This window comes from Mytilus edulis, chromosome 3 (assembly GCF_963676685.1).
Source record: "Mytilus edulis chromosome 3, xbMytEdul2.2, whole genome shotgun sequence".
In the NCBI taxonomy this organism is placed as follows: Eukaryota; Metazoa; Mollusca; class Bivalvia; order Mytilida; family Mytilidae; genus Mytilus; species Mytilus edulis.
Window position 1 is genome coordinate 71,129,261 of NC_092346.1, and position 25,809 is coordinate 71,155,069.

Here is a 25,809-nt window from a genome sequence, read left to right on the forward strand (position 1 = left end):
ATGTCATATATAATGCAATTGATTTCTTTTTTTACCACACCAGTATGATAAGGCTCTATAGATGTTCTTTTGGCCTCTTTTTTGGAAAACATATAATATATATAATTGTGACAATTTATGACTTAATTTCTACGAACTATGCATGTGTATTATTTAGGAAATAGCACATTATCATACAAATGTGAGATTAATCATTGTGATTTCTGGAAGTGCTGTATTAATAATGCAACCAAAATTTAAAACACAAGTTCTTATTTTTGCAAAATACATTCCAATGCAATTTTCCAGATCATAAAAATATTGCAATAATTTCTGAATTCACAATATTCAATGCATTACAAATGTCTTAACTATTCAGGGTTTTGATTAGACTGCAATATACCTGATCAAAATACATATTTCCTATTTTTAGCAAGCTCATTGACTGTATAATGCAATCAAAATTCAAAACACAAGTTCTTATTTTTGCAAAATATATTCCAATGCAATTTTCCAGATCATAAAAATATTGCAATAATTTCTGAATTCAGAATATTCAATGCATTACAAATGTCTTAACTATTCAGGGTTTTGATTAGACTGCAATATACCTGATCAAAATACACATTTCCTATTTTTAGCAAGCTCATTGACTGTATAATGCAATCAAAATTCAAAACACAAGTTCTTATTTTTGCAAAATATATTCCAATGCAATTTTCCAGATCATAAAAATATTGCAATAATTTCTGAATTCACAATATTCAATGCATTACAAATGTCTTAACTATTCAGGGTTTTGATTAGACTGCAATATACCTGATCAAAATACATATTTCCTATTTTTAGCAAGCTCATTGACTGTATAATGCAATCAAAATTCAAAACACAAGTTCTTATTTTTGCAAAATATATTCCAATGCAATTTTCCAGATCATAAAAATATTGCAATAATTTCTGAATTCACAATATTCAATGCATTACAAATGTCTTAACTATTCAGGGTTTTGATTAGACTGCAATATACCTGATCAAAATACACATTTCCTATTTTTAGCAAGCTCATTGACTGTATAATGCAATCAAAATTCAAAACACAAGTTCTTATTTTTGCAAAATATATTCCAATGCAATTTTCCAGATCATAAAAATATTGCAATAATTTCTGAATTCACAATATTCAATGCATTACAAATGTCTTAACTATTCAGGGTTTTGATTAGACTGCAATATACCTGATCAAAATACACATTTCTTATTTTTAGCAAGTTCATTGACTGTATAATGCAATCAAAATTTAAAACACAAGTTCTTATTTTTGCAAAATATATTCCAATGCAATTTTCCAGATCATAAAAATATTGCAATAATTTCTGAGTTCACAGTATTCAATGCATTACAAATGTCTTAACTATTCAGGGTTTTTATTAGACTGCAATATACCTGATCCAAATACACATTTCCTTGTTTTAGCAAGTTCATTAACTGTATCAATGTTTTTAGTTAGTGGCAGCTTGTAAACAACTGGATGACCATCTTCTATCTTGGTAGCCTTTGGAATGAGAGATCTTGCCAAGGATGATACTGTTGACAATTTGATAGGAAGACAAAATGGCCCCTCTTCGCCGTCTTCATTCACAGCACGAACTTTGAATTCATACTTGGCCTCAGCTTTCAAGTCCTTTACTTTAACAGTTCTTTCTGCTCCCTCTGACAAAACAGATACCCACTTCCCTTTCCCCTTCTTACATTCCTTATATTTTATTTCATAATGGTCTACAGATTTGACGCCTCGTTTTGGGCGATTCCATTTTAATGTAATACTATTTGATGAAGTAGCTACAGATGTTGGTACACTTGGATCAGATGGAACATCATCATTGTCAGACTCTTCATCTGCTGCCTTTTCTGGGGCTTTTGTTTCCTTTGGACTTTTGGACTGCAACCCACTGCCTATATCAAATATAAAATGTTTTAATTTAAACGTTTCATCAAGAAGGTATTTTGTTTGTTGTTAGTTGTGAGAACCTTTTTCTTATTTTTCTTAAGGTTTCTGATATTGTACTCTGTACTTTAAATAACTTCACTTTTTGTTGACTTATTATTTTCCCCCCTTTTTATCCAAAGTCAAATTTAAATTATGTCAGTCAAATGTGAAGTTTCTAGTTATCAATAATCCTTTTACTCTACTAGTAAACCAATTCTTTTTTAATTTCCAATAGGTAAATTAGCTTTCAGGTCTATTTGAGACCTTTTGAACAGGGTTCTTTTTATCCATTACATCGATCTTTCAATTTAAAATAGCAAGAAAACTACTTCAAATCTAAATTGCAACCTTATTATGATAATATTAAATGGCTGTTTGTTCAAACTGTCATAACAGCCAAACATCTGGCCTCACGGTCATAAAACTTTCGAGCATGGTTTCATGTTTCGAGCACGTTTTTTGTGCTCCGAGCACTGAGCAAAGTTTTATGCTCTCACTGCCAAAAAATTACAAAAATACACAATTTTTTTTTTTACTTTTTCAAAGGGGAGAGAAACCCTATTTTGAAATGACCTTTTTTATATTGATAATTAAACTTTTAAAGATATTAAGAAGGATCCTCACAAGTTGTGTAACGTTTGTGCTCATTCTCTTTTAGATTTTCAGCAAAACCCTTTAATTTCCAGCACCACTCCTATTTTTCTCAGCTGAAACCTTACATGTGATAATATGAAATAATTTTGGAGAATTTTTAATCAGTATAAAGTGGAGATACTATACATTTCTATAATAAACTTTTGAACTTTTTTTTGGTTATAAAATAAAAATATAATTGAATTTTTGAAAACCATATATACATATCCAACATTGAAAATATATCTGTGGTAATCCCTGTGTTATCTTACCTGATGGTTGGTCTTCTCTAGAAGATTCCTGTTTGGTCTGGTCTTTTTTACTCTCTGGTTTATCTTTCTTTTCTAAAATGATAATTAATTATGTGTAAATATTGATATTATATATATGTATAGAACCACTAATTCGGGCCTGGTCTGAAAGAACATACAAGAAAGGAGTACATATTTAAAAAACAAAATAGTTCCTACGCATAGCTGTAACTTCTTAAATTTGTAAAATATTTTGGTAATTTTGGTATCAAATGAAGGGTGAATTACTGTGGATCATTGTAGAGCCTTTGTTGAATGATTATATTAAATAATAAAAAAGTTGTGTATGAAATTGAAACAGGAAGGCGTTTATTGCCTGATTTTCAGATCTGAAGTACCTGTTTTAGTACTTCCAAACTGCTGGGAACCAGTGCGGTCTTATATGCAATTAAAGGTATGATGATTTTTCTAGCATGGGTAACCAAAAGGTATTGTTTTGACATAGCATGAGTGTCATTTCATTTAAACTTAAAACGAAAGAGCTATAAAAGCTTGAAAATAAGGAATTTAACATAGAAAGCAATGGGACCATTGATTAGTGGTTGTATTCCTATATGGTAACATTTTAAATATAAACAAAATGTTTTTCAGTAGGGTCAGAACTCATTTGTAGACAGATATGATTATGATTTGTCTATTTTTGTTACAAAAGAAACCTGGGATTCTAGCTAGTTACAACTAAAAAGAGGAACAAGAATGAAAAAAATATCAACAGACACCCACATTCCTTATCTATTGCCTCTGCTGGTGGACTATTAGTCCCCAAGGGTATCACCAGCCCAGTAGCCAGTACTTCGGTAATGGCATGAAAATACGGATTTTTTGTGTTATTCAAATTTGCTGTTACAAAATATTAGAAATTATTATAAATTAAGGAATGTATCTCCCTCATGCAAAGCTCTGATTCCTCTCACGGATTTGGCTATACTCTTTGGACTTTTTGAATTATAGCTCTTCATCTTTTATATAAGCTTTGGATTTCAAATATTTTGGCCACAAGGTCACTGAAGAGACATGTATTGTCGAAATGCGCATCTGGTGCAAGAAAATTGGTACCGTTAATTTTATTACTACCACTGGGTCGATGCCTCTGCTGGTGGACTATTAGTCCCCGAGGGTATCACCAGCCCAGTAGCCAGTACTTCGGTACTGGCATGAAAATACGGATTTTTTGTGTTATTCAAATTTGCTGTTACAAAATATTAGAAATTATTTTCTAATGATTATTATCTAATTATTATTAAAAGAGATTTCTTTTTGATTTAGGAGATCATATAACATCCTTGGTTCGATCAATAATAAAACAAAACAAAAAAGAAGGAATTCATTGAAAAAGTTTTGAATTGTCAAAATCCTCGCTTAATTGGTCATTCTAGGTTAAAGTGTTCATTGACATCTTTGATTACAATAATGGGCAGAGACAACTAATTATTTGTTTGTTTTACAATTTATAAATTCTTGTCTGAATTCTATAAGGCATTCAAAACTTTATGATTGAAAGCTAATTTCCCTAATCACGATATAATAAACAGTGATATAAGTATAAGATGTGAAAATAAATGTTCCTGTCATAAACAATATTACCTACGGCAATATCCCGGTACTTAATCCTATTGATTTTTAATCACAGGTAAACCAAACTATGACACGGTAATTAACAACTTGCAGTTATTTTCCATGAACAGTTTTAATCAATTTTAAAAAGTAAATTATCACTGATATTCGATATATTTATTATAGATTTAATCAAAATACTTGTATTTTCTTTCAATAAAAATCATGTGTTATGTTCCAATGTTTATCGCTAGTCAACACTATACTAGAACTGCAAAACATAACCGGAAATAAACATGAAACTTCATACACATTTCTCGGGATTATTCTTCGTTGAATTCTTAAATTCGTGGTTCGCTGTTACCCACGAAACCCACGAAAATTGGTATACCACGAATAAAAATGAATCCACAGTATGTCTTTCTCACTGAGAAAAACTTTCTAAAAACATTCATGCCAGTGTACATGAGCAAGTTATTCTTTCAATAAAATTAAAGGATGTATTGTTTAACACAAAGTTCCATGTCCCATACATATAATTGAACTGAATCATTTGCAACATGAAAATAAAAAATATATCAAATTTGAACTTGACCTGAGAGACGATCTTCTTAACATTAAGGAGCAGAACTCTAAATAAAAACACATTTGAAATATGTCAAATTAGCCTCATCTTGCACATTATAACAGGGAATATATAGTAAACTATACCTGGTGTTCTTTTATTTTTCTTAACTACAGGTGTTTTCTTCATAGCTTCAGCCTTACTAACTTTGGAGTCTGTAAAATATAATAACAATCTGTTGTCTTGTCTGACAAAATGCCTGTCATCCTTTCTTAAGGGTCAGTGTATTCATTTAACAAGTTTTACAGTCACCATCCTTTTGACATTAATCTTGACCTTGACACTTGCTCCTGGATGTGACTTTGGAATAGTATAAAGGACAATAAATGTAAAAGAGGAGAATGTCTATACACATATGGTCATCTATGACCATTCCTTCTAGTTTTATTTCAAAGCCTTGCTAAACTCTCTTAATTTTCTCTCTAATATTTTGTCTTTTTTCAGCTAGATCATAGAAGTAAAATTTCAGAATGACCACTGGACAAATGGAGAACATTAGCAACAGCTTCATACCATTTTAATGCAAATAGTTGTTTAGCTGTGTGAAAAAGAAAAAGTGTGAACATGTAACAGGAGAGCATGATTTTCATATAAAATGTAAAATCGTAGGATTTGAATAACTGTAGAAGCACAGAAAACCTTGTATTGTCTTTTGACTCAGTTATTCTATTAGTTATTTTATAACGGTGGATGGAAAAGTCATGTAAACTATTACAAATTTGAAAAGGGAAATAAATATATACAAATGAACACTATCTTTTCATCCAACCAAAACATACTGTGAATTCATTTATTAGCTCACCTGGCCCGAAGGGCCAAGTGAGCTTTTCTCACCACTTGGCGTCCGTCGTCCGTCGTCGTCCGTCGTCGTCGTCGTTAACATTTTACATTTTGAACTTCTTCTAGAGAACCACTGAATGGAATGAAACCAAACATGGCATGAATGTTCCTTATGAGGTGCTAACCAAGTGTTGTTACTTTGTTGCCGATCCATCATCCAAGATGGCCGCCAGCCGGGGACTTAGTTTAACATAGGACCCTATGGGAAATGCATACAAATGACTTCTTTTAGAGAACCACTGAATGGAATGAAACCAAACATAGCATGAATGTTCCTTATGGGGTGCTGACCAAGTGTTGTTACTTTGTAGCCGATCCATCATCCAAGATGGCCACCAGCGGGGGACTTAGTTTAACATAGGACCCTATGGGAAATGCATACAAATGACTTCTTCTAGAGAACCACTAAATGGAATGAAACCAAACATAGCATGAATGTTCCTTATGGAGTGCTGACCAAGTGTTGTTACTTTGTAGCCGATCCATCATCCAAGATGGCCGCCAGCCGGGGACTTAGTTTAACATAGGACCCTATGGGAAATGCATACAAATGACTTCTTTTAGAGAACCACTCAATGGAATGAAACCAAACATGGCATGAATGTTCCGTATGAGGTGCTGACCAAGTGTTGTTACTTTGTTGCTGATCCATCATCCAAGATGGCTGCCAGCCGGGGACTTAGTTTAACATAGGACCCTATGGGAAATGCATACAAATGACTTCTTTTAGAGAACCACGGAATGGAATAAAACCAAACATAGCATGAATGTTCCTTATAGGGTGCTGACCAAGTGTTGTTACTTTGTAGCCGATCCATCATCCAAGATGGCCACCAGCATGGGACTTAGTTTAACATAGGACCCTATGGGAAATGCATACAAATGACTTCTTTTAGAGAACCACTGAATGGAATGAAATCAAACATGGCATGAATGTTCCTAATTTGGTGCTGACCAAGTGTTGTTACTTTGTAGCCGATCCATTATCCAAGATGGCCGCCAGCCGGGGACTTAGTTTAACAGAGGACCCTATGGGAAATGCATACAAATGACTTCTTCTAGAGAACCACTGAATGGAATAAAACCAAACATTGCATGAATGTTCCTTATGAGTGCTGACCAAGTGTTGTTACTTTGTAGCCGATCCATCATCCAAGATGGCCGCCAGCAGGGGACTTAGTTTAACATAGGACCCTATGGGAAATGCATACAAATGACTTCTTTTAGAGAACCACTGAATGGAATAAAACCAAACATGGCATGAATGTTCCTTATGAGGTGCTGACCAAGTGTTGTTACTTTGTAGCCGATCCGTCATCCAAGATGGTCGCCAGTGGGGGACTTTTGAATGAAATTAAAGATGTTCCTTTCCTTATAAATGAGGTTGTGTTGTCACTTTTAGCCAAATTTTATATTTTTTTAAATGATTTCAAAAACCCAAGTAGAATCAGGTGAGCGATACAGGCTCTTGAGAGCCTCTAGTTTTTGTGGGTATCCATTTTCGTTGATTGAGGAAAACTTGCATTTTCCTTGGTTTTTATTTGGTGGTTTTGCCAATCTCTACATACAAAGCCTATAGAAAATCTGTATTTCATTGAATATTAAAATTCGTGATTCACCTGTACCCACGAAACCCCCAAAAAATGTATTTTCTCTTTTGTATATCATGTATACCTGTCTCCTCACTGACAACATCTGGTATCTTTGCCTTGCCAATAATTATCTCCTCTCCTTCTGCAGGTGCACCACTGTCATCCATACGTTCTGTTACAGAAATTTCTCTTCCATTAACTTTATTTTCTAATCCAGCTGATGCTTCACCTTGTTTACTATTGGTTTCTGTCTTCTGTTCTTCAGTTATATCATTACTGTCCTCTGTTCTCATTTCATCAACATCAATTGATACAATCTGTTCTGCATCAACAAACTTATCCTCAATTACTTCTTCATCTATTTCAACTTCTGTATTAATCAAATGTTTGCTAATTAGGATCATATATCTGAGACTTTTTAACAAACTTCATTGTTGACAAATTATACTTTAAGCAGCTAATTATACCAAAGCTAAATAGTAGCATATAAAAAGTTTTAGTCAAAAGTTAGTTTGACAAACAATTTAAAATGTTGTGTATATTTATGCATCATAAATAGCCAATATTAACAAATTACTATTAAATGATAACAAAATACAGTGAAATAAATATAAAAAATCTACCCAGGTTTACAAAAAACAAGGTTTTTTATTTCTATATAAGAGTACCTGTTTGGCCATTATGTGGCATATTTTCTTCTTCCTCTACTTCTATAGATTTCTCTTCCTTCTGGTTTACTACAACAATAATTCATTTAAAAATATCAAATCTGACAGACTTAAGCAATTATTTTTAAGATATACTTTAAATACAAAATTTTACATGTAAAACATCAACGTTTGATCACAGATAGAAAAGCGGTATAATTGAGAGAAATGGCTTACATAATTAGCAAAAGACAAAACGGGTCTAAGATTTCATCATAATTAATCAAGCAAAGATGTCTAGAAATCAACAAATGTCCTAAATAATACACAAGTTTTAAATACCATATATCATATTTGCAACTTGAATGTAGGATTTCAAATATATTTAAGGTAGATAATTTCAAATATATATTCATGTCTAATTTAAAATATGCATTTTGGACGAATCACTTTTCTTGGTAATCACTGGATTAAATCATCAATTGATTATATAGGTTGGTATTGTAGAAAAGATCTCTTGCAAGAGATAGCTGTTCAAATGGTTTGAGAAAATTTTCCTATTTCAAAGATTATCTGTGTCTTAGCTTAGGGTCATCCATAATTGTCAACCATTTTCCAAAGTGTACAAACATAAACTTTTTTAGACCCCCCACCCTCCCTCAAAAAGTGTACATCAACCATTTTCAGATTTCAACAGAGGAATCAATCATTCTTAATAAAAAGAAGATCCTGTTTATTATATTTTAGTTTAATATAGAAATTAAACTAAAACATATCTGACTGTTTTATTTGATGACATCTATCTGTGATGTTTGTGGTAACTCCAATGAAAAAGGGCACCTAGAGCATTCAAAAGATTAACAAAAGGGCACATAAATTATGCTAAGAATCAAAGAAAGGGATATGCATGGTTATATTGCATTGATAAAGTATGGACTGACACTTGTTGATGGAATCAGAGCTCAAGACAGCAATCAATAAAAGTTTTATGTTTTAAAACATTTTAAGTTTTTAAATTTCTCGGCTGTATTTCTATTTAAAAGGTCCCTGTAAATTTGCCATTCATGCCACTATTATCGTTTATATATATATAATGTAACAGACATGTACATGTATTGGATATTTTAAGTTAAGGTTAAACTTCATATAGAGGTGCTCCTAATTAAAGGAGGCTTATACTAAGAAAAATAAGTTTACTTCCGGTTTACTGGTTTACTATTTTGGAATGCATTACAAGGAAATTAATCAAAGAACCAGTTTAAAATCTTTTCACAAAATGGCGTCTTGTCAAAATCAAAACATTCAAAGAATTTAGTGTTTCCATCGATTTTGTTTATTAAACAGAGTGAAACGATAACGATCTATAATAAAGCAGGTGAAATTGACAATCGGGGGTACTGAGAAATGCTTGCAAACTTTTTGTTTAAATAATTTTACTAGTTCACATTTTTGAAAGATTTAGTTTTCATATGATTTGATCTTTTAATCGTTCAATCCAGATTGAGGAGAATTATGATATTGAAGTAAATATCATCAAGTGAAAATAATAAAGAAGAAATAAGAAGAGAAACACACCCTAGCCAATTCTCGATTTTATACATCGACCTTTCCTATGGAAATGAAATAAAAAGCGTACAGTAAAAATGTTGATTTTTTTCACCCCCTCCCCCCAAGTGTACGTTTTGTACACTTTAGAAAATGGTTGACAATTATGGATGACCCCTTAGTAATATCAACTAGAGGCTCCAAAGAGCCTGTGTCGCTCACCTTGGTCTATGTGAATATTAAACAAAGGACACACTGTCAGATGGATTCAAGACAAAATTGTGGTTTGGTGATGGTGATGTGTTTGTAGATCTTACTTTACTGAACATTCTTTCTGCTTACAATTATCTCTATCTATAATGAACTTGGCCCAGTAGTTACAGTGGAAAATGTTAGTAAAATTTTACAAATTTTGGGAAAATTGTTAAAAAATGACTATATAAAGGGCAATAACTCCTTAGGGGGTCAATTGACCATTTTGGTCATGTTGACTTCTTTTCAGGTCTTACTTTGCTGTACAGTATTGCTGTTTACAGTTTATCTCTATCTATAATAATATTCAAGATAACAACCAAAAACAGCAAAATGTCCTTAAAACTACCAATTCAGAAACAGCAACCCAACAAAGGGTTGTCCCATTGGTCTGTAAATTAGGGCAGATAGATCTTCACCTGATTAACAATTCTACCCCATGTCAGATTTTCTCTAAATGCTTTGGTTTTTGAGTTATAAGCCAAAAACTGCATTTTACCCCTATGTTCTATTTTTAGCCATGGCGGCCATCTTGGTTGGTTGGCCGGGTCACCGGACACATTTTTTAAACTAGATACCCCAATGATGATTGTGGCCAAGTTTGGTTTTATTTGGCCCAGTAGTTTCAGAGGAGAAGATTTTTGTAAAAGTTAACGACGACGGACGCAGGACAACGACGGACACCGGACGACGACGACGGACGCAAAGTGATGGGAAAAGCTCACTTGGCCCTTCAGGCCAGGTGAGCTAAAAATGAACATAATCATCACTTCATATTTAAATATTTACTGCTTATCCAAATTCACTAGCTAGCTATTTCAATGAGTTAACAGCTTATTTCCCCAACTTTTTACATGGATTCATTTCAATAACTATTTACATGACTCATTTCAATAACTATTTACATGGACTCATTTCAATAACTATTTACATGACTCATTTCAATAACTATTTACATGACTCATTTCAATAACTATTTACATTACTCATTTCAATAACTATTTACATGGACTCATTTCCTTAACTTTTTATAAGGACCCATTTCCCTAACTTTTTACATGGACCAATTTCCCTAACTTTTTACATGGAGCCATTTCCCTAACTTTTTACAAGGGCTCTTTTCCCTAACTTTTTACATGGGACTCTTTTCCCTAACTTTTTACATGGACTCATTTCCCTAAATTTTTACATTAACTCATTTCATAAACTTAAAACTTATAAACATAAAATTTCTCCCACTATTGACAGAATCTGCTCCATCCTCCATTTGTATTGTGCCTCCTGTTTCTCCTAGTGAGGACTGGAGTATGATAAAATCTTCTATGTTATCACACAGCTCATTCAGATTACTAAATAGTTTTGTATATGTATGGTGGAATGTCATCTCTGAATGAACCATTATATTCCCTGGACTAAAAAAAAAAGAAAAATCAGTAATCATAATTTATATGTTAATAATATATGTAATAAATTATTAAAGTGCCCATCTAAATTTTTTGCCTGCCTTTTAATAGAATTTTGTGTTGAAGTCAAGGTAAGGTTTTTACTACAGGTATCAAATAAACTTAACATTATAAATGATTCCTAAAAATGAGGTCCAGGTCCAATGAAAGTTGCTGGAAGGATATGTATGCACCTTAAAATCATCCAATGCTCTAAATCAATTTACTGATTGTTTAAAGTATCTGAGCTACAAATTAACCATATAACTGAATGTTACCCAAGCAATGAAATGAGGTCAATGTCAGGCATGAGGTGAACAAATATATACCCCTTGTTTTACCCTCTCTTTCTTGTAGAAATAGTTTAAACTTTGAGACATTTACCTTTTTCTTGTAGATCTTGTATTGTTCTGTATATTGCTACAAATAAATTAAAAGAAAATATAAAAGGTAAACGACCAATAAATTAAAATTTTGTGTAAGTTGAAATTACCACCAACTTAGACTACTATATATAACTTTATTTCCTCTATCATAGAGATTTGGTGTACATGAGCAATATTCCTGCGCATATTGCAATTTAGGAAATATAAATGACTTGCAATTACAGATTTTCGGCGATGAAATATTTCATACAATTGTTTTTTGACATCTTAGCCAAAAGCACATGGGATAATAAACTACTTAGGGATTTCTATTAAGCACTATTTCCTATGTGCAACTTCAAATATTATAAGTCATTCGACGATCATTTAAGGTTATTCTTGTCATATTTTTTGTATTCCAGAATTAAAAGTATGAAAGAAGTGTCCAATTAGTTATAAATAACATATAAGCCTGCTAGATTTTAACAATGGCACTTTTTTAAGCATTCGTTGGGAAGAACACAACTCTAGGGTGCTAGCATAAAGCAGCTTATCTGCCTAAAAATGTACCTGTATTTTATAACAACTACATCATTCATATAAACTTTAGAAACATTACTGTTCTGCAGCAGTCCATTAATCTGAAACAATACAAGAATGTCTTGTGAGAAATTTAAAACCATTAACCATAAGGACATTTGCATTTAGGCTTTTACTTATTATTACTGTGACATTTCTTTACAGAAATTGTGATTTCACTAAATGGAAAACATTATTATATATGTATTTCATAAAATTTATGAAATATTATTTAACATCAATGGCCCTTATCACTGAAAAAATATATTGCAAGTTATACATCATGCAGAATAACTTGTGATATGTTCTAGTACATATTGTAATATAGTATTTTTTAACAGAGCTTCAGTATCTAGTTAATTGCAACCCATGAAGTTTTCTTCACAAGCTGCAAGTTTTGGTTCAATATGAAAATACACTTCTTTTTCAACACCAAATAAACCTAAATGTAACTGGTGCAATTTCATCTAAGGTGGATTAATTGTGTATTTGTGATACCTTGAATTTCATATTTACTTAAATTGTCAAGTCTTTAAACTACAGATACAAATTCACTTAAATTGTCAAGTCCTTAAATTAAAGATACAAACTAACTTAAATTGTCACATCTTTATACTACAGATACTTAAAGTGCATATTGAAAAGGATTTTTAATTGACTGTTACAGATGTATTTGGTTTGTTCATTTCGTAAGAAACAGAGTTTGTTTCAATATTTAAAATAATAAGGATGAAGTACAGAACAAAAGCCAGAAAAACAATGTTGATATTTGTATTTACTGACAGCATAAGTAATATAAAGATAATACCTCTGTGATATTTGTATTTACTGACAGCATAAGTAATAAGATAATACCTCTGTGACAAAATTTACTGACAGCATAAGTAATAAGATAATACCTCTGTGACAAAGTTTGTTGACAAGGTTTTGTACTCCTCTGTAGAAGGATCTAGAAGATCATCTGTCCATTTATTCTTCAGTTTGATTTTACCTTCTAGTGTAACAGTACCTACAATGAAATCAAATATACAGTTACAATATAAAAAAATGCATTAAGGATGTTCACTACTCTTTTTAAAAATAACAAGCTTTTTAAAAGACCGTTATAAATTGAAAGTATATAAATAAAGAAACTAAAAAAGCAGAAAAAAATGGAGGGGGATTGTGCTTGTTTTCGAGATATAAGCCGTTGAAAATTTGGCGGGAAATAATTCTCTATAGATTTTTCTTTCACTTAACATTGGCACCTATTTTGTTTAAAAAACTATGAAAAAACAACAAAGATTTCCTAAGATTTTGAAATATGGCTTTTTAAATAATATGTAATAAAAATATGAAAAGAAAAGTAGGGGTTAGTGTGCAAAATTTTTTAATGTTTATTTGTTAATACATGGATAACACCAGAGGATTACGAAAATCTGGCAAAAATTCAAAAAGTAGAGGAGCGAACATTCTTAATTCATAAATCACTTGTAAGATCTAAATACAAATTCTGTTGTAGGCAGAAATCTTACAAGTGAACATATTAATCTAAGTGAAAAATATAAATACAAGTAAAAGTGATTCAATTTTTTCCTATTTTACTTAAACCTTTATTTGATCATATAAGGCATGGAGCATGTTTTCTGAAGTGATTTTTATTGTAAATTAGTCTATTTACATCTAGCAATTAGCCAAAAACATAAAGTGATAATTTAACTTGTAGCTAGTCCTAGATTGCTCTAATTAATATAATGACTGATAGATTTTTTAAGGACTTGTTTGAGTAGTAAAGAAAAAATTTCATATAGAAAACATGAAAATTACTGACTTAAGGGTTTCTGTTTTGAAATAGGAATAGATCCAGTTTCAAGTATCTAAATTATACATTACTGGCTTTTTTTCTTCATTTTACTCCATGCATATGTCTCTTTTATTCATAAACTAAGTTATTTACCGCCTGAAGCACAACCAAAGCTTTATTATCATTAACCTACCTTTTTCAGCAAAATAATTTCACTTTGAACAAGATATTGTGTTCTCACATAATTTCAAATCATGCTTCATGTGAGCCAATTAATGCAAATTGGTTGACATGTGCTATATTTACACATGGTAGATTGGATAAAGAGCAAAATCTTGTAAATATATGCAGGTCAGCCGGAAAAATGTATAAATGATTAACTCTCAATATTCTATGCACACATAAAAAGTCATAATGAAACAAAACAGTTAGAGGACAACTTTTTTAAACAGAAACTGGAAACAGCAAAAATAGATGGTTGAAGGGAATAACATTTTCATTTGTGCTACAGGCAGTTTTCTTAGCCAAAATTAATTAATGTTCTTACCTTTACGGTCTGTAAACATAGAACTTGCTTTTTTGGGGGACAAACTGTTTCTGTTGGATACTGAACCACTTGCACTTTCATCTAAAATGTATCTACATGTGCAGTCATAGTAGCATGCTAGAACAAACTGATTTGATAAGTAAACTAGAGGCTCTCAAGAGCCTGTGTCGCTCACCTTGGTCTATATGCATATTAACAATGGACACAGATAAATTCATGACAAAATGGTTTTTTGGTGATGTATCTTGACCTGATAAACAATTTAACCCCATGTCAGATTTGCTCTAAATGCTTTGGTTTCAGAGATATAAGCCAAAATCTACATTTCACCCCTATGTTCTATTTTTAGCCATGGTGGCCATCTTGGTTGGTTGGCCGGGTCACGCCACACATTTTTTAAACTAGATACCCCAATAATGATTGTGGCCAAGTTTGGTTTAATTTGGCCCAGTAGTTTCAGAGGAGAAGATTTTTGTAAAAGCTAACGAAAACGACGCAGGACGACGGACGCAGGACGCAAAGTGATGAGAAAAGCTCACTTGGCCATTTCAGTCATGTTGACTACATCATACTCTACTAATTGCTCTAAATTTTTGAATTATGACTTAAGTTTTGCATGTGTGCTGTATATTTATTTGTGGTTAATTTTAGTTGTTGAAATTTTAGTTGTGATTCAGTTCTGGCATGTTTAGATGTATAGTTTAGCAATGATTTGCATGTATTCAATACGCCAATGCTGTCTCTATGCATTTGAAATAGTTTGCTGCTTATATATCTTATGTGCATGTAGTGTGTTTTAATGTTACGTATATGTTATTTTTTATTTGATAAAAATCTCTCAAGAGCTTATGTTTGAATATGTGAACCGTATCAAAATAAAGATTTCATATTTGTATTTGTAAACAATTTATTTAAATGAAATATTCATATACATTTATTTGTTATCAATTTTATTTCATGAATATATGTTCATTGTCAGAAATCCTTTGACAAAATAAAATCATTATCAGTAAATAAATAAGATAAACCTTAAATACCTTTGATGGAGTTGTCTCCTTTTTCAGTTACAATAGGACTATCTCCAGTTTTTCTCCCTAAAAAGTAAATTAACAAAATTTATTGCAATTTCAGAGACACATGAATTTAATCATGATTATCGTAATTTTAGTTTGCTGTAAAAGTCAATAAAATTTTCACACAGATAAATTGTGGTGGCCATACTTGACCAATGATATAAGAATGATTCTCCTGTATTACTACTTTCATTATTATCTTTCAATTCAATAACCATATTCCTTAAAAACAATGTTCTTCGTAGAGCAAATTTTGATGTATTCCATTTATCTTTTTCAATTTAGCAAGACAATTTAATTAACGTGGTTTATTTCATGTGTAAATTGTGTGTTGTCAACACAAACATAAAATTTGTAGGATGTGGAGCAAGAGCTCAATTATGGTCTAGGGAGAGATGCAGTGCATTTATATATCCATGATTTTGAGTTCTTGGGACTTTAATCATACATGTATGATACATGTAGTGCTCATGTTGTGGGAAGACTATAGTCACTCTATTCTCAGCAATTTTCCAACATAAACATGATTAAGAAAAGATGAATATTAGATTTCTTCTGTGGTTCTTCCAATTTTGAAGATACAGTTTTTTTCTGACAGTTCTAAATGTTTCCAATATCTTTAGCTTCAAGCAATATTTGATAAAAAAAAATCTTACCAACACATTTTACAGAGATATCCTTCTAGAAACTTCTTTATAATTCAGAATATTGCTAGAATTGCTCTAAACAAACACACATTGTAATATTTTCCCCCACAATAAAAATAAATAAAATGCTTTGCTGACTGCATCCTGATATGATCACAGAGGTTAAATCCTGAACAGTTGGGGCAAATTTTGACACAATATTCAAGCTTGATATTGTCTGAATTTGGATTGTAATCAAATTTTTGACATTATATAGGTTTCTGGCACAAAATAAATATGGTCAAAGATCTTAAAAATCTATTGCGCAATACTTTGCACTTGAAGATTTCTTCTTGAAACTTTACAAAAAATTTTGAAAAAAAATAATACATGTATTCTCCTTAAAAAAATGAAAAAAAATCCCCCCTAAACTTTTTGAGCACTCCTCTTAGCAATTACTCCAAAACTCAATTCACGCCTTCCCTTTGTAGAATGGAACCTTGTAGTACAATTTTAGAGGAACCATAAAATTAAACACAAGTTATTGTCCAGAAACAACAAAAATGCTTGTTTTTTGCCCCTGATTCCTGCATGTAAGGGGCAATTACCCCAAAACTCAACCACAGCCTTTCCTTTGTGATATGAAACCTTGTGGTACAATGTCAGAGAGATCCATACACTTACACACAAGTTATTGTCCAGAAACAACAAAAATGCTTGTTTTGGCATTTATTCCTAACCTGTTGATACCATAAACCCAAAATCAATCCATATCTTCCTCTGTGGTATTGAATCTTCTTGTGAAATTTCATAGAGATCCATTCACTTAAACTGAAGTTATTGTTTGGAAACCAAATGTGTCTTTGGATGATGACAACACAGACACATACAATGACGACATAGTAGCAATATGCAAACCCAAAAACATTTTTGCGGTCATATTAAAATTATTTGCCGCTAATTTATGTTGGATTTGGGATCCTGTCTTTATAATGCTGGAAAAAAATCACCTATAAACACAGAATTATTCATCTTAAGAATATTCATTTAATACATACAAGATAAATTTGGCATAAATTTTCCAAGGAAACTTTTATAAGAAGATCTGCTTGGTGATTGGTTAATAGAGGTTTCATCATCCTGTAAACTGGTATTCTCTTCAGTAATGTCATTCTCTCCATCATCTGGAAGAAGAACAAGTATATTCAATGTACAAACAAAATTTTGTTTAATATGTGCAAATCATTATGAACATTACAGTGCTCAGTATGAGAGGGGATAGGCCCTTTATCTGGACTCTGGGATCTTTTTTTTAATTCGGGAAGTAAGGATTTAAATTTATTTAAATTTAGGACCTCAGGATTTCGTGTTTTTAAGACCAGGATCAGAACCCTCCAACCCCCTCATAGTATGTATCTTATATAATAATTCAATATATTTTACAATGTACATGTATTTAAGAAATAATTCCATCATTCCATGTTCTATGTTAATTTTAACATTGGTAGACAATTACTAGCCATTATATTTCATCAATATCTTCATACTAAGTGTTAGAGATGTGTGAATATTGGCAATCATTTCAATTCTAATAGTAAACTTTGAATTTTGTTTGTTTGATCATGTAAGATGTACAATTTGTAAATGTGATTAACTTAATACATGAAGTACTTATAAAACTATTATTTTCTACAATATTTTTGATTGTGTAGCCTTGTTAGTGGTTGTCATTGTCCACCTAGAAATTTGATGTTAAAGTTGAGTTTTTATACACAATGTATATGAATAGATTCCTCTATTAACTTTTCTCAATTGTCAATGTAATAATGATTAATATTCATTTGTAGTCTGCCATATGGATTGTAACCCTTGTAAAGACTACATTAGTGACTACTGCCTCAAAGGTATAATCCAACTCTTTATTCATGGATAACCAGAGATGTATATTGGAACATAATTCTACATATGAACAAGAACGTGTCCCCAGTAAACCGAAGTCCCATTCACACTATCATTTTCTATGTTTAGAGGACAGTTGAAATGGGAGAAAATCTCTAATTTGGCATTAAAATTAGAAAGATCATATCATAGGGAACATGTGTACTATGTTTCAAGTTGATTGGACTTCAACTTCATCAAAAATTACCTTGACCAAAAACTTTAACCTGAAGCAGGACGGCCAGACGAACGGACGGAAGGATGAAGGGATGCACAGACCAGACAACATAATGCCCATAAATGGGGCAAAAAAGAAGCCAACAGGTAAGTTAGGGGTCTCAGTTTCTCACTAGGGGATGAGTTCCCCCTGTTTCTGATAAGCCCATAGGATAATAACTTAAAACCAGTTCCAATCTTACAGTCTAATCTGTGTGCTCCTCTCATTCCAAACACATACAGTATATTTATTTAAAGTGATTCTACAAATTTAACTTCAGTGCAATTGTTGAAAAATACATTCAATTTTAAAAATTTCAACTAACAATACAAACAATGGGAATGTAGAAGTAATGGTGTTTTGCATAAATTATATACATGTATACATTGCAATTTATTTTTAACCTCATTTAATTAAAGTTTCACTTCTTTTTTTTTTACATGTTCTCCATCCTCCAAATGAATTAAATACTAACTTGTACATTACTTCAAATAATCATCTTCCATTGAAATATTTATAACCTGGTAAACATGCTTTGAAGCTTTCTAAAGGTAAACAAATTTTGATTTCCTTGGATTTCATCATATTTTCATAAGAGATGCTAGAGAATGTTAGAGAATAATGTAAATTGTATAAACCTTCATTCCCTCCTTCATCAGATAGTCTACTTCTCTTTTCTGCTGGTTCATCTGATTCTGTTAAATTCTTTCTTTTAAACATCTTTAGTTATCATTCATTGTTTCTACAACTAGAAATAAAAAGATCCTCTTCTGCTCTGCAAAATCCAATTGTGAATATTTTATTTTTTAAAATCACATTTTCTTTAAATATCTATGCAATGCAAATATTCAGTTTTTACTGAATCTGATTTTATTACCAATGCACTGTAAGCATGGTACATGTACATAGTAAGTTCTAATAGAAAATGCATGACCAAATTTAATCTGCCAATTGATTTCCAATTTATTGTCAGACCTGTCAACAATCCCAATTTATTAGGGCTATCCCAATTACAACAAATGTAGAGGTTTCAACCTGAATTTTGAAATATGTTAATTTTATAACTTGAACACCTCAAAACAAGCATTAACATTGTTAAAGGGGTATTTAAGCACATACATGTACATACCGATTCAAACACTTATGACAATAACACAGTAGCATAAGTTTCTGTTTTGCTTAAAATCCTATTCTTGACCATGGGACACTGATCACCCAAATACGATCTTGATCTGAGTTTTTTGGTCATAAGCATTGTGTATAAATTTGAAAAATTTGGTTTAGGCAACTCAAGTCTTTTAAGTAAGAGAAAGGAAACAAAAAATTCAGTGACTTTCATTTGTAGAGGGGCATATCTTTAGAATGACAACAGTGATGCCACCAGAATTCAAACTTGATCTGTGCTTTTTGAATAACAATCATAGTGTATCAGTTTCCTAAGTTCCTAACATTTGGTTGAGCCAAACTAAAGTTAGAGAACAGAAACCAATATACAATGTAGGGATGTCATACGTACAGACTTACATGTACAACTACAAGAGTAACACTTAATGCCTCCTCCCCTTCAGGCAGGGATGGGGTCGATTACTTTAAAATGTAATCGATTAAATTACAATTACTTTGCTAATAAAATGTAATCGATTACATTACAATTACACCCTTTTTCATATGTAATCGATTACATTAGATTACTTTTCTTTAAAGTAATCATGATTACTTTAGATTACTTATGATTACATTGTATATTGCAATATCAAAGTTTTTTTATAAATTTTTATCCTCACAAAAAAGCTAATTTTGGTGATTTTTTTAAAAGCCTTAAATTACTCATCTTAATTGAAAGAATTTATAGACAAGTACAGCGTAACATGTATTATTTGATAAAATAGCTATTACAGACAAATGCATGTCCTTCCTCTATGTAAAAGATATAACTTTATTTTTTTCTACAAATTTTAACCAACTGCCTAATTAACAAAAAACCTGAACAAATAAGGAAAATTAATTAAGTATAGTTTTATTGTCTGTTGGGACATAATTGACACATCCATTAATGTTTTTACAGGTGTTAATCACCACTTCCATTTTTTTTTAACAAACAATAGGTGAGCTTGGGTATTAAAATTTTATTGTCTTAATAACAATATCAATAAAGTTAAAAGTGGTTGATTGTCATTATTTTGTTTGAAATTTTTCAATACTTGATCTAATTAATAATTATTGTCAGATGAAAAAACAAAACAGCTTTGTAACTTAGGAAAGTATATACATTTCTCTTTAAATTAAGAAGCAGTTTATTTTAATAAAATACATTTTGTCCTAATGAAACTTCTGACGTCACCTGTTGTTTACTATGCATATTGTTTGATATTATGCCATATGTATACACTGTACATGTACTTGTTTGTACTGATGAGCCGTAAGGCTCAAAGTTAATAAAGAATAAAAATTAGAAAGCACATATTATACACGAATTTATGGAAAACAAAATTTATTCAATTTGTCAATAAATGAAATCCGGTTTTAACTTCCATTTTGAATTAAGTGAGCTCATATATTTATGTCGACCATCGAAGTAAAATTGGAACTAAATGTTTTCTGCATTTGAATTTCAATGTAGTTATGTAAAAATATTGGTTAAATTTGTATGAAATTGGAGTTAATATCAGAAGTTTTCAATCAAGGAAAAAAATGCTTTCAAGGCATATTCTTGTATCATAGGAGCTCAATCTTACAACAAAATATTGGAGAGGCAATTTCCTTTAGTAAACTGTTAACAAAATAAAACACTTGGTTATCCAAATTTGTTATATAGATGATACAATTTATCACATTAAACAAGGTCCCATCATTGTGAATACCAGTTTCATGATTTTTCATTCAAGCTTTACATTTTCTTATTTTCATATTGTCTATCAAAAACTATTTTCATATATATACAAGATTTGTAATCAGCAAGTAATCATATGAATGTAATCTTAAAGTAATCTAAAAGTAATCATGATTACACCTGTTTTTTGCAATGTAATCGATTACATTATGATTACTTGTAATCAGAAATGGCATGATTACTGATTACATAGGATTACACTGCAAAATGTAATCGATTACAGCTGATTACGATTACTGATTACGATTACCCCATGCCTGCCTTCAGCAGGGGCATATAAATGCTGTCTATTGTCAAAAATATCAACAGGGTTATTACTGCCCCCCCCCCCCCCCCCCTCCTCATTACTGGCTGCTATAAAGTTCATATTTTGTAAAACATTTCTTTACATTAAGAAATTTTTAATCAGAGCTGGCAAAATAGCATACATGTAAATTGCAGAAATCACTTTCTTTCTTCCAGTCTCGTTTGTCATGAAACCTTGAGTGAAATATATGTCTATCAGTCTATCAAAATATATATATATAGGAAGTCTATCAAAAGTCTATCAAAATATATATATATAGGAAGGAGCAAAATAACAATTTCATTTTTAATAGTTATTTGATATGAAAAACATTACCTGATGATAGCGTTTCTTTGTTTTTATAAAAAAAAAAGATGTCATAACTTAAATGACGACACAACTAAAATCTCTAACAACAGGACCAAAATTCGAAGCGTTACAGTATTTTGGTTTATTTTTTAACAGATTTTGAAATTAAAATAGGCTTGAATTAAAAAAATAATTCTTTATGGACTTCGTCCTCTTTCACAGGTAATGCCTGTCTCAGTTTTTACCAATTCATATGGTACCTAGTAAAAGTTTTCAGTTTATGTCTTCCATAATCGTTTATGTTTCCTCTAACTAAAGATCTAAACTGCTGAATGATCTATCATGGAGTAAGATTTGTTTTTACATCAAAAAGGGTTTCCCTCGCGAATTGAAAGTGAAAGTGAAGGCAAGTGTAATGTCTTCGAATTAATGCAAGAGTTTGATAATTGAAAATTAATAAATTGTGATTGTAATGCTAATATATTTTTTGTATATATAAACTTGTACTAACAGCAAAAAAACAGGGTTCTAAAAGTTGTTTGCAAAATTATTTGGTTAATTTCTGTTTACACCGGAAGTGGTTTCTAATTTTTTTGGTATCGGTGACACTAGTGTAGTATTTTCCGGAAATTGACAGTGAATGTGCTGTCAACGTATATTTGTTCCGCCTATAAACCAACGGAAACTTTATTATAAACATTGTCATAATATCTATTTCTGTTGGAACAAATACTCTATACCATTTATTCCGTTAGGATATACTAAAATATTTATTCCTGTGGAAATAATATTCCAGAATATATTTTTTTCCTTTTGGAACTTATACTAAAGGAACTTATATTCCGGGACAACGATCCATTTCAATCCTCTCCACAGGGAAGTGGATCGTTACCCTTGGCTAGAGAAGATGAAGCATACATCAAAAGGTAACATTATTTGATATTCATGAGGACGATAGGTTTCAGGAAGTCTGTGGCGCTCAGCTTGCCGCGAGTTTCCCCATAAGACTGATACCGTGAACGAATGCATATAATATTTTTGTTGCATTGAAACCGTGTTATACAAGATCGTGCATTGACTGAACCACCCGAGAACTGCAAAAATTTCTATGAAAACGTGTGATGGTTTAAGATTATATAAATGTACATAGATATATTCTGAGAGACAAGAGCATGTGTTAATTTTTGCTGAACAGAGCTTGTCTTGAAAAATTTTGAATTTTCAGCTGCTTCTCTGTGGAACACAGCCTACATGCTGACTATTTCACGGGACTGAAAATAGTTTCTCAATTTAAGAGCCTTATACAGTCCTGGAATGGACTAACATGTTGTTTTCTGCATGTAGATAAGCTTTTTCATACTTAAGTAATTGCTCTAAATGTTGGCATTATGCCTTAAATTATGCATTTGTGTTTTATTTTTATTTGTGCTAAATTTTAATTGTGCTTAAATTTTAGTTGTGCTTCAGTTTTTATTTATTCTTCAGTTCTGGCATATTAGGTGTGTAGATTAGTAATACTTTGCATGTATTTGAATACGCCTGTGCTGTCTCTATGCATTTGAAATAATTTGTTGCTTATATATATCTTATGTGCATGTTGTATGTTCTAATGTTATATGTGTAAGTTATGTTATTATATATTCTGTAAAAAGCCCTCAAGAGCTTTATTGTATTGTTATATGTGAACCGAATCATAATTAAACTTTCGAATTTGTAAATTTGTATTCGTACACACAAGGACCGCCATGGGAAATGATCCAAATAAATTGAAAGATATGAAGTTTCGGAAAAATTCATAATAATGGCCGAAGCTGACATCATCAAGGTGCTTGATTTTTTTAACAGCATATAGTAACTATGTTTGTATAACGTGCTTTTTTCAACAGAAAATCGACATTTTTAAGGGAACCAACTGCCAAAAGTGTTCGCAACTATATCGTTGAAATGAAAAAAAGTTACCACTTGTACAAATAAGTCTGCTTCATATATTGAACTTCATCTAAACATTAACAACAAAGGGTAGTCTGAGAACTGAACTTTCAGACAAAATAGTCCAATTGTGAACTTTCCATTCGCGCGTAGAAGCATTCCATCCGCTCCTGAATATTGAGTATATATAACTAACAGTGTATACTTATTGACGGGGTATGAGTGGACTAGTAAGTTTATTATCCCGAGGAGCAACTATTGTCCTGAGGCGTAGCCGAGGGCAATAGTTGTATCCGAGGAGTAAGTGTTTTATTGTATCGAAAAACACAACAAACAATAAATGGCGGTGATAGATCAACTATTGTTATAAAGAAGAAACCAAACCATAACTTTTACTTCATAGATATGTTCAAATGCTAAAGCAACGTCTTGCAATGACATCAACCCTATACTAGATACAATAGGTAAAACACGACGTCGTTACTCCCGCGTTTTTTTTTTTCAAAATCCTTCAATCTTGTAGACTGGTTCTCTGTCCTTTATCTGTTTGGCTGTGATACCCGTATGTTGCAAGGGAGAGGACCAGCCTGTCAATCTTGTGGCTGCATTTTAAATTTTGCGAAATATAATGACGCTTGCGGTCAAATAGTTTCACCCGGGCCAGGTCCAATAGTTGGAAATTTTTGACCGGTCCAATAGTTCAAAGCTTGTAATTTGCAAAATAGTGAAACTATTGTGTACTTATTTTATATAGAAAATGATAACTGAGGTAAAATGATTGATACTATGTACTAGGGCTTTCGTTTCCTATCACAAGAAAGCTATTGAGTCTATCCTAAGAACCTAAGAAAGTTTTACGGTCGCAACTATATTTGGTTGATATTTATGGAATAAATGTGTCAATGTGACCGATGATAATTATGTTCCTCTTGTTATAGTCATAATCATTCTTTCTTTTTTTCCCTCGATTGTGACATGACAACATTTTAAAATTTCAAAACGAGTTTTTTTAATTGCAATGAGTAACACGACGGGTGCAAATAGTAGAACATGAATATACCTGACTGTAGTTTCTTATTCATTCATAGCCACGGTAGCTGTGTTTGATAGGGGATTACTTTTTGGTTTTGATTTAGCTTTTAAATTTGTATTTTGAGCTATTCAATTTTCAAGTAATATCTTGTCTTATCCGTTAAATGCATTGTTTTGTGCCCGCTTTTCAAAGGGTAGTCGGAGAACTGAACTTTCAGACAAAATAGTCCAATTGTGAACTGTCCATTCGCGCGTAGAAACATTCCATCCGCTCCTGAATACATGTATTGAGTATATAACTCACAGTGTATACTTATTGACTGGGTATGAGTGGAATAGTAAGTTTATTGTCCCGAGGAGCAACTATTGTCCTGTTTTCATTTCAATTTCTATTTCCTGTTCGATCAAGCTCTAGAGTTTTAACGATTACATGTATCAGTGATTTTTTTTTTTTTTTTTTTTTGGGGGGGGGGGGGGGGTAATGTCCCATAAAGAGACATTCACAAACAAAAGGTGCAAACAAGGGGGTTAAAACAACCTAAAGTCTTTCTGTGATGTATGAACTATATGGAGCAGAATAACATTGATTCTAACAGCATCATCACAAACAACACCAATGAGGAAGCTGAAATCATAAACACTCGTTTACATACAATACTGACAGGACAAAACATTTATGCACCATGTACGAACACATCGCCAATAAAAACCAAAACATAAATCAAAGAACGTACCATTACACCTAGAACCTGAAACTGAGGAAACCAAATAATACCCTCCAACAAATATTGGACTACACAGAATACCAAAAATTGGTTTAATATCCCG

At 31.7% G+C, this 25,809-nt stretch overlaps 1 protein-coding gene across 5 annotated transcripts in view; it reads right to left on the reverse strand.

The window, feature by feature from the left end:
* The window catches only part of LOC139517313 (uncharacterized), a 28,429-nt gene extending 5,805 nt beyond the window's left edge, over positions 1-22,624 (reverse strand). The window contains exons 1-14 of one of the 5 annotated variants that reach the window (XM_071308241.1): positions 22,532-22,624; positions 19,174-19,277; positions 17,439-17,564; positions 15,719-15,775; positions 14,682-14,762; positions 13,251-13,360; positions 12,343-12,413; positions 11,792-11,827; positions 11,205-11,377; positions 8,190-8,258; positions 7,604-7,891; positions 5,176-5,244; positions 2,872-2,943; positions 1,423-1,932 (exon numbers count right to left, since the gene is read on the reverse strand). In XM_071308241.1, the coding sequence (XP_071164342.1) occupies positions 1,423-1,932; positions 2,872-2,943; positions 5,176-5,244; positions 7,604-7,891; positions 8,190-8,258; positions 11,205-11,377; positions 11,792-11,827; positions 12,343-12,413; positions 13,251-13,360; positions 14,682-14,762; positions 15,719-15,775; positions 17,439-17,564; positions 19,174-19,255 (1,744 nt within the window). In that variant the 5' untranslated portion in view covers positions 19,256-19,277; positions 22,532-22,624. Of the gene's footprint in view, positions 1-1,422; positions 1,933-2,871; positions 2,944-5,175; positions 5,245-7,603; positions 7,892-8,189; positions 8,259-11,204; positions 11,378-11,791; positions 11,828-12,342; positions 12,414-13,250; positions 13,361-14,681; positions 14,763-15,718; positions 15,776-17,438; positions 17,565-19,173; positions 19,420-22,280; positions 22,429-22,527 lie in introns of those variants that run through there. The other 4 variants (XM_071308237.1, XM_071308239.1, XM_071308238.1 and 1 more) reach the window with 4 other exon arrangements.
* Between the last annotated feature and the right edge of the window lie 3,185 nt (positions 22,625-25,809).